At 52.6% G+C, this 12,600-nt stretch overlaps 1 protein-coding gene across 1 annotated transcript in view; it reads left to right on the top strand.

The window, feature by feature from the left end:
• The first annotated feature begins 8,567 nt into the window (after positions 1 to 8,567).
• LOC144124912 (polypeptide N-acetylgalactosaminyltransferase 13-like) overlaps positions 8,568 to 12,600 on the top strand; it is a 34,563-nt gene continuing 30,530 nt past the window's right edge. The window contains 2 exon segments of the mRNA XM_077657859.1: positions 8,568 to 8,757; positions 8,759 to 8,939. Coding sequence (XP_077513985.1) covers positions 8,716 to 8,757; positions 8,759 to 8,939 — 223 coding nt within the window. The 5' untranslated portion in view covers positions 8,568 to 8,715.

Genomic DNA, 12,600 nt, shown 5'->3' with positions numbered 1-12,600 from the left:
ACCTGGTGCTGCTCGTAAGCTGTAACTAAATAGGCGTGCAGCCATACGCGCTGCGAGCCACACCGCAACGGTGCACGGAATTTCAGGAAGGCGACCAAAGTATAACGCTGCCCACCTTCCCTTTCTCCTCGTTCGCATTTCACACTTTCCCATCCTCCTTGCGAACCGTAAGCTTCGCGTACTGAATGAGCAACGATGGCGTGGAGGGACTGCTGGCACGCGTATAGCCCGGCGATATGCCATTCTGCCCCCCCCTCCTCCCCCCCTCCTTTCGAGCCGCGAGTGTAGCTTCGCCGCGGCGCTCGCGTGCGATGAGGGGGGAAAGCGATGCGCGCCGTTCGCGTGAGTGGACCAAATCGAGAACGTGAGAGGCACTGGGCCGCGGGCGCTGGCGAATTATGCAAATCACATGCGCCATTTGTAGCCAGCTGTCGCGCCGGCGGCCGCGCGACGCGATTTGGCTGCCCAACGAGCTGCGTCGGGGCTTCGCCGGCTCATTTCGCTCTCTCTCGTTTCGCCGGCTCAGCGATGCTCTCCGTTCCAGCATTCACTCTGCTTTGTTTTTTTGTACCGCTTGGTGGCGTTTCCGTGGCATTCATTTGCCGCCTTCCTTATGCACTCGCGCCGTGTCCGGCGCGAATTATTTGTTCCTGTCGTGTTGCATTCGAGCTTGGACTGTATGATGAAAGCTTGGTGGTGTAGTGGGAGTTCCAGACTCTTTTTCTCAAGAGGAGGAGGAGGAGGGGGGCCACACAAGAATGTAGTTCCGCGGCACTTGATGTCGGTGGCTCCGCGGTGTTCATCCGTTGGTATGCGCATACGCGTGACTAGAACGATGCGGGCTCGCATACCTGTATAACATCGACGTCTCGAGACTACTAGAGCGACTCCTCCCACCCTTTCAACCTTTTGAGTGATAGCCAGACATTTTCTTAGATGCGAAGATAAAGCCGCCGCGGTGGCTGAGTGGTCATGGCGCTCGGTTGCTGGCCCGAAAGACGCGGGTTCGATCCCGGCCGCGGCGGTCGAATTTCTATGGAGGCGAAATTCTAGAGGCCCGTGTACTGTGCGATGTCAATGCACGTTAAAGAACGCCGGGTGGTCGAAATTTGCGGAGCCCTTCACTACGGCGTCCCTCATAGCCTGAGTCGCTTTGGGACGTTAAGCCCCAATAAACCAATAAACCAACCAGATGCGGAGATAAATTAGGGCGCTGTTGAATCATACCTTCTCAATGCTCATTTGGCGGTTTAGCGGTCGTAGGTCAAACCTTCCTCTATTTAAAATCGCTGGGGGAAAAGGGTAATTATCTATGCCGCGAATGAAATGTTTTCCAATCCTCATCACGCTGAGAGGCGGCTGCACGCGGACAAACTTCGGTCAGGTGGTCTTTACAAGCGCTGGCGCTACCGATAAACGCTGGGCAGCATCCTCGAAGCGCGGTATGCTCGGCGTCAGACGCGTTGAGCGGAAGCCGCGCGCATTATCAGGCCGGCGAGGGTCGGCTTCTTCCTGGCTTTATGCGGAAACCTCTGGGCCCCAGCCTGCGCCAACGCTGCAGCCCGGACGAGTTTAGCTTATGGCGTGAAAGGCGCGGTGTGGGCTCCCGTCGTCACACTAAGGGCTGTCTTATCGCATTGCCTTTGTGCGTACGTCAAGGTTGCTGTTATCGACCGAGAGACTAAAATATGTACCGTCTTTACCCGCGTACAACATGACCTGCGACACAAGGAAACGCTATATAAGTTGGCTTGTTGCTAATATGCAGACGTAATAATTATTTGAAGACAAGGGGCTTATTCGTCCTCGTCTTCAGTGGAATTGCAGTCTATATACCTCGTCGTCGAGGAAAAGCTCATCTCTTCAAGACCTTGTGCTCAGGTTGGAAGTCCTCCTGATTGCGCCTGAAAGGCATTGCGTATCCCAGCTTTTTAGTGGCACTACACCTCAATGAGCTATCTCGTTTTGGAATCGGAGATTAAACTTTATTCTTAGAAAGTGTTTTTTTTTTTGTCTTGCGTGGCCTGTTGCCGGCGTGTGCACGTTTTTCGGGTAAAAAAAAAGAGGAGAGGGGTTATATACGGCTAACTACGGTAATTATGACAGCATTGTGAATCTGTGTGTCAGACAAGACAGGCGCAGGTAAGTGATGCCGGGGATTATGTCTTCGCTTAGCGGAAAGCGGGAACTAACTTGGAGGAAAAGTCGCAAGTATTTCGAGCTTTCCTGGCACAGTTGTTGGGCGTGTATGTATATCCATCGCTTCAGAAGCGCCTGCCTGGCCGCGTAATATGGCGGTATACCTGCTGCTATATCCACGCTTTCAGCTTGAAACCAGGCTTTATGGCTCAGCGGCTCCTGCGCTATCTCTTCGTTGCCACACACACACACACCCGAGACCGTTTCTTTTCGATATGCCTCAGCCGGTGTCGAAGCTTTTTTTTTCTTCTTTATTTATACATTTGCCCTGCCGTATCTCTTGTCTTCTTTTGCTTTCGTTTTCCCCATAGGGCAGGCAAGACGTAAGCAGCTTCTTCGCTGACGTCTGCGTGGTGGTGATGATGACGATGTTGGTTTCATTGCGGTGACGCAACTGGGCAACTGACGCATTTAGGATGAAGTGTGTGGTGGGTGTTTGCGTCTGAGCGAGAGGGAGGGTACAGCGCCGCTGGTCTTCGGGATCCTGTTTATAAAGTATGCGAACATAGATCACTGTGTCGGTGCGGGAGTGGAACGTGTACTATTATAAGTGACTGTGCACATAGCGGGGCAGGTCCGACAGGTTTTAGGTTATTATTAACATATAAGTGACGCTACGGTGGAGCAATCGCCGGCAGGCTAAGCAAGGCTAATCCCACCTTTAGCATACAACTCAACCCGGCGCAATTAGCAGACAGTATTTATTTATTTATTTATTTATTTATTTATTTATTTCACCGTTTCTGCGGTCCGCTCCTCCCCGCCCATGCGGGCGCTCTTGTGAGCATGCGCACATTGTTTCGCAAGGCTTAGCGGTGCGTATAGTGTCATGCGGCGTGATATATATAATTGGTTTTTGGGGAAAGGAAATCGCGCAGCATCTGTCTCATATATCGTTGGACACCTGAACCGCGCCGTAAGGGAAGGGATAAAGGAGGGAGTGAAAGAAGAACGGAAGAAAGGGGTGGCGTAGTGGAGGGCTCCGGAATAATTTCGACAACCTCATGCGGCGTAACGCTTTTTCCGAGTTTTCCCGAAGAGATATCCCCGATTGTTGGGATGTTGTGTCTGGTTTCGTTCCTTTAATGCGCTATTCGGAGCGTATTTCGCCTGTGTAAAAGTCTCGCGCGCCTCTTGCTGTCCTGTCTCGACCTTTGAGTTCGATTGTTAAGGATCGAAAACTGACCGGCAAGATCAGATGTATACTTCTGCGATGCAGGGTAACGGCATTGAATACGCAACGACGACTTTTAGTACGCAACGTCAGAGATCATCATAACGCCGGCGTGCCGCTTTCGGAATAAGTAAGAGCTGAATCCGCATCACTTAGACGCTCCGCCGCGCTTTCCGCTCCTCGATTGTTTGTCCACATCGGTTACGAGAGCGTATAGGCCGTGAATGTCACCTCTGAACTTTATTACGAGGTTCAGAACGAGCTTCCTTCTCGAATTAGTGTAGCGTGCTGCTGCAGCTGTTGGGGTGCGCCACCCGATCGGCGCAGGCGATCATAGAAACAGGCTCGCAGCTACGACTCTGTAGAGTCGGACGGCACTTTTAACGCACTCGGCGCTTTTGCTTTTCGCTAATCACGAGTAAGCTGTGTTTCTGTGTCTGAAATTTTGCCCGTGGACATTTCTTCGAGCCGTTTAAGTCTGCTTTCCAGCTGGGTACTTCATTGCTGCAATAAAAGACTGCGATTAGAAGAACTTGTTGGGCTATATGGTGCATTTTGTTACAAAGACTGCGAGGACTTATCCTTTCCAAGGGCCTTTGCAACTCAAAGTATAACCTATATTTATTTCACGAACAGCGTCAATGAATTCGTTCTTAACTGACTGATATTTTAACGGAGTATACACTGAGGCAGTTCCCGCGGGTTCGATCCCGGCCGCGGAGGTCGAATTTCGATGGAGGCGAAATTCTAGAGGTCCGTATTCTGTGCGATGTCAGAGCACGTTAAAGAACTCCAGGGGGTATAAATTTCTGGAGCCCTCCACTACGGCGTCCCTCATAGCCTGAGCCGCATTAAGACGTTAAACCCCATAGACCATAGACTGAGGCAGTTCTCGCGGTATCATGGCGCTTGTCCTTTTATGCGCTGACATGGACGTTAAGCACCACCTCCCCCAAATAGCATTAACTGAACAGAACTGCGCACGCCCCCCCCTCCTCACCCCCCCCCCCCCCTCTCCCCCGCCTCCTGCTGATTCCGCGGCGAATTGACAGCTATTGCTTTGTGGGAAGTGTTCAGTCTCGTTTATACAGCACAGTCGACGCGACGACGGTACAAAGCAGAAAACAAAAACGAATGCATTTTCATGAGGACATGAGCTAGTTGGTTCTGTTACTTAATACACTGTCGCCGGGTGACTCAAGCGGTTACGGTGCTCGGCTTCTGAACTGAAAGACTCGGGTTCGATCCCTGCCTCATTTCGACGGAGGCGAAATGCTGGAGGCCCGCGTATACTGTGCGATGTTAGCGCTCAGTGAAGAGCCCCATGAGGTCGAAATTATCCGGAGCCCTCTCCACTACAGCTTCCCGCATAGCCTAGCTGAGTCGCTTGGGGACGTTAAACGCTATAAACCATAAACCATTCTACTTTAATACTGTTTTTTTACGCCGCTATACGGAAAGCCACGAACTTTAAACACACGGACGGTGCACTCGGGCGCTTTTAGTTACGACGACATCGCAGCCCACAAATCCTCCCGGAAAGTGCCTCGGACAGCTTTCGCTGTAAACCTCCGAGCAAAAAATTAAAAAAAATAAAAATAAAAGTCCGCTTTGTACGGCGATATTACGTGGGCAGTGGTCGTTTCGCCGGCGTCGCCATGTATCGTAATCTGTCCTCTCCCTCTTCACCTCCCGCTCTCGTGCGTGCGCGTTGACGCTAAATTGAATTGTTTCGCGCAAGCGCGATCATTCTTGCGCTGAGCCCCCGATCGTATGTGCGGGGTCGTATAAGGGAGGAGCTGGAGAGAGAGAGAGAGAGAGAGAGAGAGAGAGAGAGAGAGAGAGAGAGAGAGAGAGAGAGACGGGTCCTTCGGCGAAGGTGTAAAAAAAAAAAAAGCCAGCTCCGAAAGAACGGACTCGTGGTGCACGCTCTTAGACGAGCGGAGGGTGCGGGGAGGAGGAAATGGTGCGGTGGTGCCTCTTCCCCCTGATGTGTGGCGATCCTATCTCGTCCTTTACGGCGGCGGGAGAAGGTCCCTTCGTCGGAGGCGGTGGCCGTTGCTCGTCGGTCGGGGCCGCCGCTGCGGTGGCGAATCGCCAGATAAGCACTTATCGACGGAACAGCTGTTGTATATGCGGCTCTCTTTCGTGGCATCGCCTCTTTGACGATGCTAACCCTTCTCCTCTTTTTCTTCCCTCTCTCTCTCTCTTGCCCGCGTCGTAAATTTCTGGGCGGCCGAGGTAAATGCCGCGGTGGTATAGTGATAGGCGCTTCTTCGCGCGCCGAGCGAGAGTCCTTTCTTTGCTGACGGCCATCTCGGAGTGAGATCTCGCTCTTTTATGCCGCTCTCGGCATTCGGGGTCGACAGCAAGGTGGCGAGTTTGCTTCTTTGGTGCGCTTCCTTTTCCGTCTCCTTACTTCCGTTGGCAGGCAGTTACCCTCACGCCCTTATACCGTCACCTTGTGCGTGCGTGTGCACCTGGCGTACGCCGCTCGACGGCCAGCTACGTATGTACCATGCTTCTCCCGCGAGACATTGTACGCGTGTCCGGTGCATGCGGTACGCGTGCCCTCTGCGTGTAAAGAAAGGCAGTTCCCGCTGTGGACAGCCGTTAACTGGCCTGTTTGGCGGTGCTGTATTTTCTTCGCAGAAAGGAGTCACTTATACGCTTGAATTTTTTTTTTATTCTCCGCGGTGCGAGAGGCGGGTTCTGTTGGAGCTTTGGGTTTCAGGTTGAACCGCTCATGCATTTTGTAAAGATCGACTCTGATGAGTGCCTGCATGTGCGCATGTCCACGGCGTGGCTGCTGATCCAAGTTTTCGCTGTTTGTATAGAGAGGGGTTGCTGTGCGTACTTACACAGACTGAACTATGTTTTGTAGCTGCTGCCGCCCATTTTTTCCATCTACCCAATACAGTGAAAAATCCATGCTGGTACTCTGTTAACCCTCTGTATCCTAGCGGCCGCGTACCACGTGGTATAGCAGTATTTGTGTGCTGGTTCACTTCACTTCGGCTATATTGTCGATAACATGGGCATACTTTGTGTCCACATACGTAGCCGACGCGATACAAACGGTTAATACCTAAATCCTGAGCGTAAAGTAGCATTCTCTGTAATACCTGTCTGTTTTTGTGTCGTAGTTTATAACTGTCCGCGAATAGCTTTTATAGAGGATATTTTTTTAAATTTTGCTACGTGATTTAAGCATCACCTGGGGTCGGCTCCAGCAAGAATCTTCCCTCGCAACCAGCAGAGGGGCATCCCGTGCGGGCGCGGTGAACCCCAATCCCTTCATATAAAAATGCGGTGGGCCAGATTCGTGAACCGTGCTATGTGGTTACATGCTTGACTTTTCGCCACATCCCCCACCTCCTTCCCTCGCCTTCCTTTCTTCGCGTGTAAACTTCGCAAAAATAAATAAAAGTTGGAATGTCTGTGTTGCCGCTGCGTAGACTGTGACGCGCGGTTTTCGGCTCATTGCGTTTTCGGTCAGGTTTAACCAACCGTGACGCGACGTTGATTAAGCGTCGCATCGCGTCGCGTTTGCGGTCGTTTTGCGACGCTAAGCCGCGCTGCTTTCCCATCGTTAATCACGCGCGACCCGCTGCATCCCGCGCCCTGCTGAAATCCTAGCATGCGCGCCGCGCTGACTGCGCGCTCTGCTGCGCGCGCTTTCCGACGTTCGGCAGGCTTTTAGGCGACGCTGACGTCTGACGTTTCCCGCTTTCAGGCGCTGCTGACTGCGTTTTGTTCTTTTGTAGCGAGAGCTACACTACGCTAGCACTTCGAGCCTTCAGCGTGGCACCCCTTGAGCTCCGTGGCGGCGCCGTGGCTGGTTACGCGAAGGGGGGGGGGGGGGGGGGGGGGAGTGAAACCACGTTTAGGGACGAAGATGAAGAAGGAATGCCCAGCGAAACGGAGCGGCGAAAGACTGACTGAGCAATTCGACTGTGCGAGTTCCACTCGGCCAGATGTAGCGCTCGCGTCACTCCAAGTTTAACCAGAGCTAAACCACAGCCATTTTTTTCCTGCCATTTTTTGTTCAGTTTGTGTGTAACAGTATACCTCTGGAATCCTTCGTGCATCGCGTTTCGTACCTGCAAGTGAAAGAGAGGCGAAAAGTCATTGGAACCAGGATAGCACGAGCGATTTTTCTTGTCGCAACCTCATGCGCTTTTTTTCCTTCGTGATGAGGGATCTGGTGACGGATTTGCGTAAAAAATTGCTTGCATTTTGTATGTTTACCGCTGTTCGTTCCACGCGGTACAAAGTATAACATCCATGGTTACTTGAAACGCCATGAAAGGTTTTTTGCGCTAAAAAATCTTTCATGGTGTTTCAAGTATTAGACCAACTAGCCCCGACAACAACTGTGGTTATATCATGGTTAGTGCAGCTATAATTTTATTGTGGTAGCACCGCCGAGACTTTACGATCTTCGAAAACGAAAATCGGATACTTAAGGCGGAGTGCCGACGGGTATACACCGAGTGTATCTACGTTCGTGTAAAGAAAGGGTCGGCTTTTTCAGTGCCTTGCCACTTTGCGTCTTCCGCATTTTATCTTCATATATTTGTTTTTCTTTATCTCCCCACAGGACGACCACCTTCGAGGCGTGCAGCGAGAGGCGCCAACCTGGCCCGGCCAGCAGTGGAACGCCAATGTTGAGCCACGGCCGCTGCAGCGCCCCCTGCGTCGGCTGCCTCCTCACGTTGCAACGCCAGGCGTGCTGTCGCCGCTGCGAAGCCCACCGTCACACGGCCATGCACAGGCGCGCGTTATGACCAACCTACTTAGCCCTTGTTTGCTTCCGTTAGTTTAGTTTTCCTTTTTTTTCTCGCCGCGTTATTTTCCCTCCGACATCGCTCCTTAAGCCCGCGCGAAGAACGAGGAGAAGCAATGAGGAGTGTAATTTCCCGCGCTTAGTTTTTATTTCTCTGTTCCTCCGGCTCTTCCTTAGATCCCTCGTTGTTTTGTCGTGTCGGGCTGCAGTCGAGGCGGGTATCGTTGGACATGCTCGCCTCCAGATCGTGCAACGGACGTTGGCCGCTACCTATGTCGTCGTCGTCCCTTAGCGGTTCGCGCGACAATGCTCCCTAGGACGTTCTCTTCCAACTCGGAGACGGCACTCGGGAAGAAACCATCGCTGCCCGGTGACGGTCATTACTACGCCGCAAACCACTACTGACCCATGAGCAGCTGCCCTTTGTGGTGCACGTCCCTCCGTTCCCAGTTCTTCTCCTGAGGCTCTGTGAAAGTGACGCTGTGCGGTTAGAAGCTGACCTCAGCCGCGTTGTGTGTGGTGAGGAAGGCGGAGGCCGTAATACACAGCAGCCATGCTCCGGCTGCGCGTCCTGCGGCTGCACACGTGCAAGGTGGGTGCTCGTCACGTCGCTCGTGTGGTTCGGCGTGGCCGCGCTGCTGCTCATGTACTACACCGAGTGCATAGGCTCCGGCTGCCTGGCCAAGCCGAGCGCCGCCGGCGGAGCGGCCGACCGCATGCCCTCGCCCAGGTCTCTGCAGGCGCCCCGCGGAGAGCTCCGCAGCTGGGTGCCCGTCGGTGAGTACTGCTGGGCTGTTTGATGGGCGTGCAGCTATATGTGCATGCATCGCGCTTTGAAGCCCGCGTGCAATATGATCTGGCGACTGAATACGAGGCTTTTGACGCGATAGCAATTGAGGTCCTGTTCACTAGAGAAGCCGACGGCCTTCAGTCCACGTCACGGTAAAGCAGATGGTCCAGCTGCAACGGTGCCACCTGCCCACCATGGCATGTAGTAATGAAGGTTAACTCAAATAAATTCATGGCAGTTGCCACCGGCCCACCATTTGCGCCCCGCATCAGCTCATTGGTCGTGAGATAGACATCCTCCCGGAGAACTGTCTGTGCAGAAATAAGCCTTACGGGAGCTCAAGCGGGAAGAACAGGCTGGGTCTCACAATCCCCCACCGGTGGCTGTTTGAAAGAGCCTCCTGCCGGGACAGTGGCGCATCGGTTAACGGCTGCACCATTGCGCCAGGAGTGATTGAGGAGGACTTACCGCTATCTATGAGTTTATGTAAGAGTAATACTTACGCGGGAGGGTTCTCTATATATAGTGCTACCGCGTTGTTCTAAGGGTAGATTAAGCGTCGTCCCTGAGTTCTTTACAAATACTGTCTCGAAAACCCAATGCAATGTAAGTGGAACAGAAAGAAAAAGGTAAGTGATACACTGCGAAATGAAGAGGGTGGTTTTTGTGTTTGAACGCTTGTTTCTTAGGTGTAATTTCTGCAATGTTGGCCGTGCTAACTGTTCCGTATTTCACGCGAAAAAAATTGCGAGGGTTGGATGGTGGCCCCGAGGGTGTGCTTCCTGTTGAGCCCATTTCAGCGTGTAACTTTGGGAGGCTACGTCTTTTAATTACTGCCGCCTATCCGCTCAAGTAAACAGAAGTTCTATGCAAGGCTCTTTGCACAGCCGACGGGCACGCTGTTCAGGTAAATAAAAACCAGGGAAAGGAAGTAGTAGTGACTGTGCACCTCGCCGTCGCTTGAATGTGCAGGACACGAAGTAAAAACGTGCGCGCTGGAGACGAAAGCAGCTTCAAGTGAATTAACCTGCCTAAATCGATAGTTTGCCTTTGCATGGGTGTCATACCTATATGCAGGTTGCGCTAGAAACGAAGTCAAAGTCAGGAAATAAACGCACATAAGCCAAGTTCGTGTGGCAAGTCGGCATGCACTTCTCCGCAGAACGGGCGATGGACGAGTCCCGTATGTAGTTATGCGGAAAGCGACACTACCGAGAGCGTGATTATACCAGATTTCCGTTGGCTCGAGAGAGGGGGGGAGAATGCATTTTAGTGAACTTACAGACCCCTGTCCAGGGCTTATCTGTACTGTCGCCGTCTTTACCAGCACGGACTGGACGAATGGTGATCTATGGTTGTGTTTTAGTTACGGTGAAGAGTAGTATGTATTGCGTTGAGCATGCTTGCGTGATATTATCGGGCTGTTCGGCTTTCGCACTGAACGTGTGTGAAAGATGGGAAGTATTAGTGCGAACAAGTAGGGGGATATTGGGGGGGGGGGGGGGGGGGGAGTGGTGGAGTGGTACATCGGTACATCTTGGCTCGAGAGGTTTGACTTATGTAACGCAGAAACATCAAACGAATAGTAAAAGCGTGCCACCGACATAGTTTCAGTTTCGGTATGGTTTATCCATAAAAACGCTGTCGAGAGGTTTGACTTATGTAACGCAGAAACATGAAAACGAATAGTAAAAGCGTGCCACCGACATAGTTTCAGTTTCGGTATGGTTTATCCGTAAGGAGAACGCTGAGCTTTCGTGTTGTGCACTACACAGCGCACCTCGCTAGCGCAACCACAGGAAGAACAATGGAAAAGCGAGACGTACACACAGGCGCTGTTTGTATCACTTTTCCTTTGTTCTTCCCGTGGTTGCACTGTTTCACACTCGTTGTCATGCGCCGAAAAGCCCCAGGTTAGTTAGTCTTGTGTGGAATGTGCTGGCAACACACTAAGCAGCGTTCGTCATTTTCGAAAGTTTTACTAACCTGCGCGTAAGACAGGTGCCAAGGGTACTGCCTCAGTATAGACGGTATTCATGCTTTACCTCCGAAAAAAAAAACTGATATTGGCCCGACCTTTACCGCTGTGCTAATGCGAAATGCAGCGACGGCTGGGGTGGCCCGATATATCGATGCGATTTGGAATGTTTACTAGCTCTTGCTAGAGTGCGGCGTGTCTCTTACCTTTATGCCATTGCACTCACCACAGGTAAACTCTAGTGAATACTTCGTGACGTCACGAGTGACTTCACGGTGTCCGGACCGATCAGAGATTCGCATTCTGGTCATTTAACATGGCGCGTTGTCATGGCGCCATGCGTGACGTCGATACATTTTAACCAGTCAGCGCAGTGCGTCGTCATGGCGTCATATGTGACGTCACGTCACTCCATTCTGACCAGTTAGCGTGACCACGGCCAAGCTTGTGTGAAGCGATGCACGCGCGCCGCTGCCTCCATCCAGTCTGGCCGCGGCGTGACGCGTTGTACCATGATGTGCGGCGCCTACGACGCCGACACCACATTAGCGGGGAACGTGGTCTTTAACAGCTTTCGCTGTAAAAAAAGCAAGAGGCACACTCTCGGTGAGAGTCGTCGTAAGCCGCTACTGCGAGCTCGTAAAAGAGTTTCGCGTTCAGTCGTGCTGGTATCGTTGAAAAAAAAAGGCTGCGACTTAACTCGGCTATGCTTGGTTATGCAAGCGAAAGCTTTGCTATGCTGTGTTACTAAGCCAGGTTAGACTCAACGTCTTTGTCCGTAGCCGAAGTCATGGCGGAGGCAAGAAGCAGCATCGGCTGCCTCCAAAGCTATTCGCTGCCGCCTCTCGGCATCCTTCAACCGCCGTTGAGCCAGTCGACGCTGCCGTTCTCTGTCGGCCTCTGCCGCTAGCTTGGCACGCTTGACTTCCCTACCTTACCGCAGCGATGGCCAAGTCGTTTGAGCATCCGTCTCGCATGCGGGAGGTGCGGGGTCCGATCCCTAGTGCCGCCGGGTACAAGCTTTTCCCTCTGCCTGGTGTTCGGCTTCTTTAGGGTGAAATGCTAGAGAAATGGGTCTATGACCTCACCTTGACTCCTCGAGTATAAGAAAAAAAAACCTTGTGCCATGGCGCGCTTTGGCCGCAGGTGCCCTTGCGCCATAAAAATCCATCATTATCATAATGTTACTTCCCTACCTCTAGCTTAATGGTTGGCAACGTCAGCCGGATGACCAGACTCAGCCTGTCGTCTACGAGACCGTCCCGACGGCTCAGACGGTCCCGGCCGACTCGCTTCATCCATAGCGTGAAACTGCGAGGCGGCGGCAGTGTGTATGCACGCCAGAGCGGCGCCGTCTTCTTTTCAAGCGAACGGCGAGTCACGTGGTTAGTCACGTGGACATAGTTGGCGAGGCTGCGGCGAGTATGTCACGTCGTTGACACACTTCCACTTGAAGGTCAAACGTACCGCGCCGATTACCGTGGCTCGACGAGCCTCTCTGGCGGGGACCGCTCCTACGGGGACGCCAGCAGCAGGGCTCATGTGAGCGGAATTGCGTGCGGTTCGGGGGCGACACGACTGATATACGAATCAAGGAATTTTTTTGGCTGTTCACTTTTTGCGGGCAGCCGTCCCGCCAACTTCCCGTCATGCACCGGGTCTTTTTCTGT

This window comes from Amblyomma americanum, chromosome 3, assembly GCF_052857255.1.
Source record: "Amblyomma americanum isolate KBUSLIRL-KWMA chromosome 3, ASM5285725v1, whole genome shotgun sequence".
NCBI classification, from domain to species: Eukaryota; Metazoa; Arthropoda; class Arachnida; order Ixodida; family Ixodidae; genus Amblyomma; species Amblyomma americanum.
The sequence above is the reverse complement of the archived record's forward strand: the minus strand, read 5'-3'. Positions and strand labels throughout refer to the sequence as shown.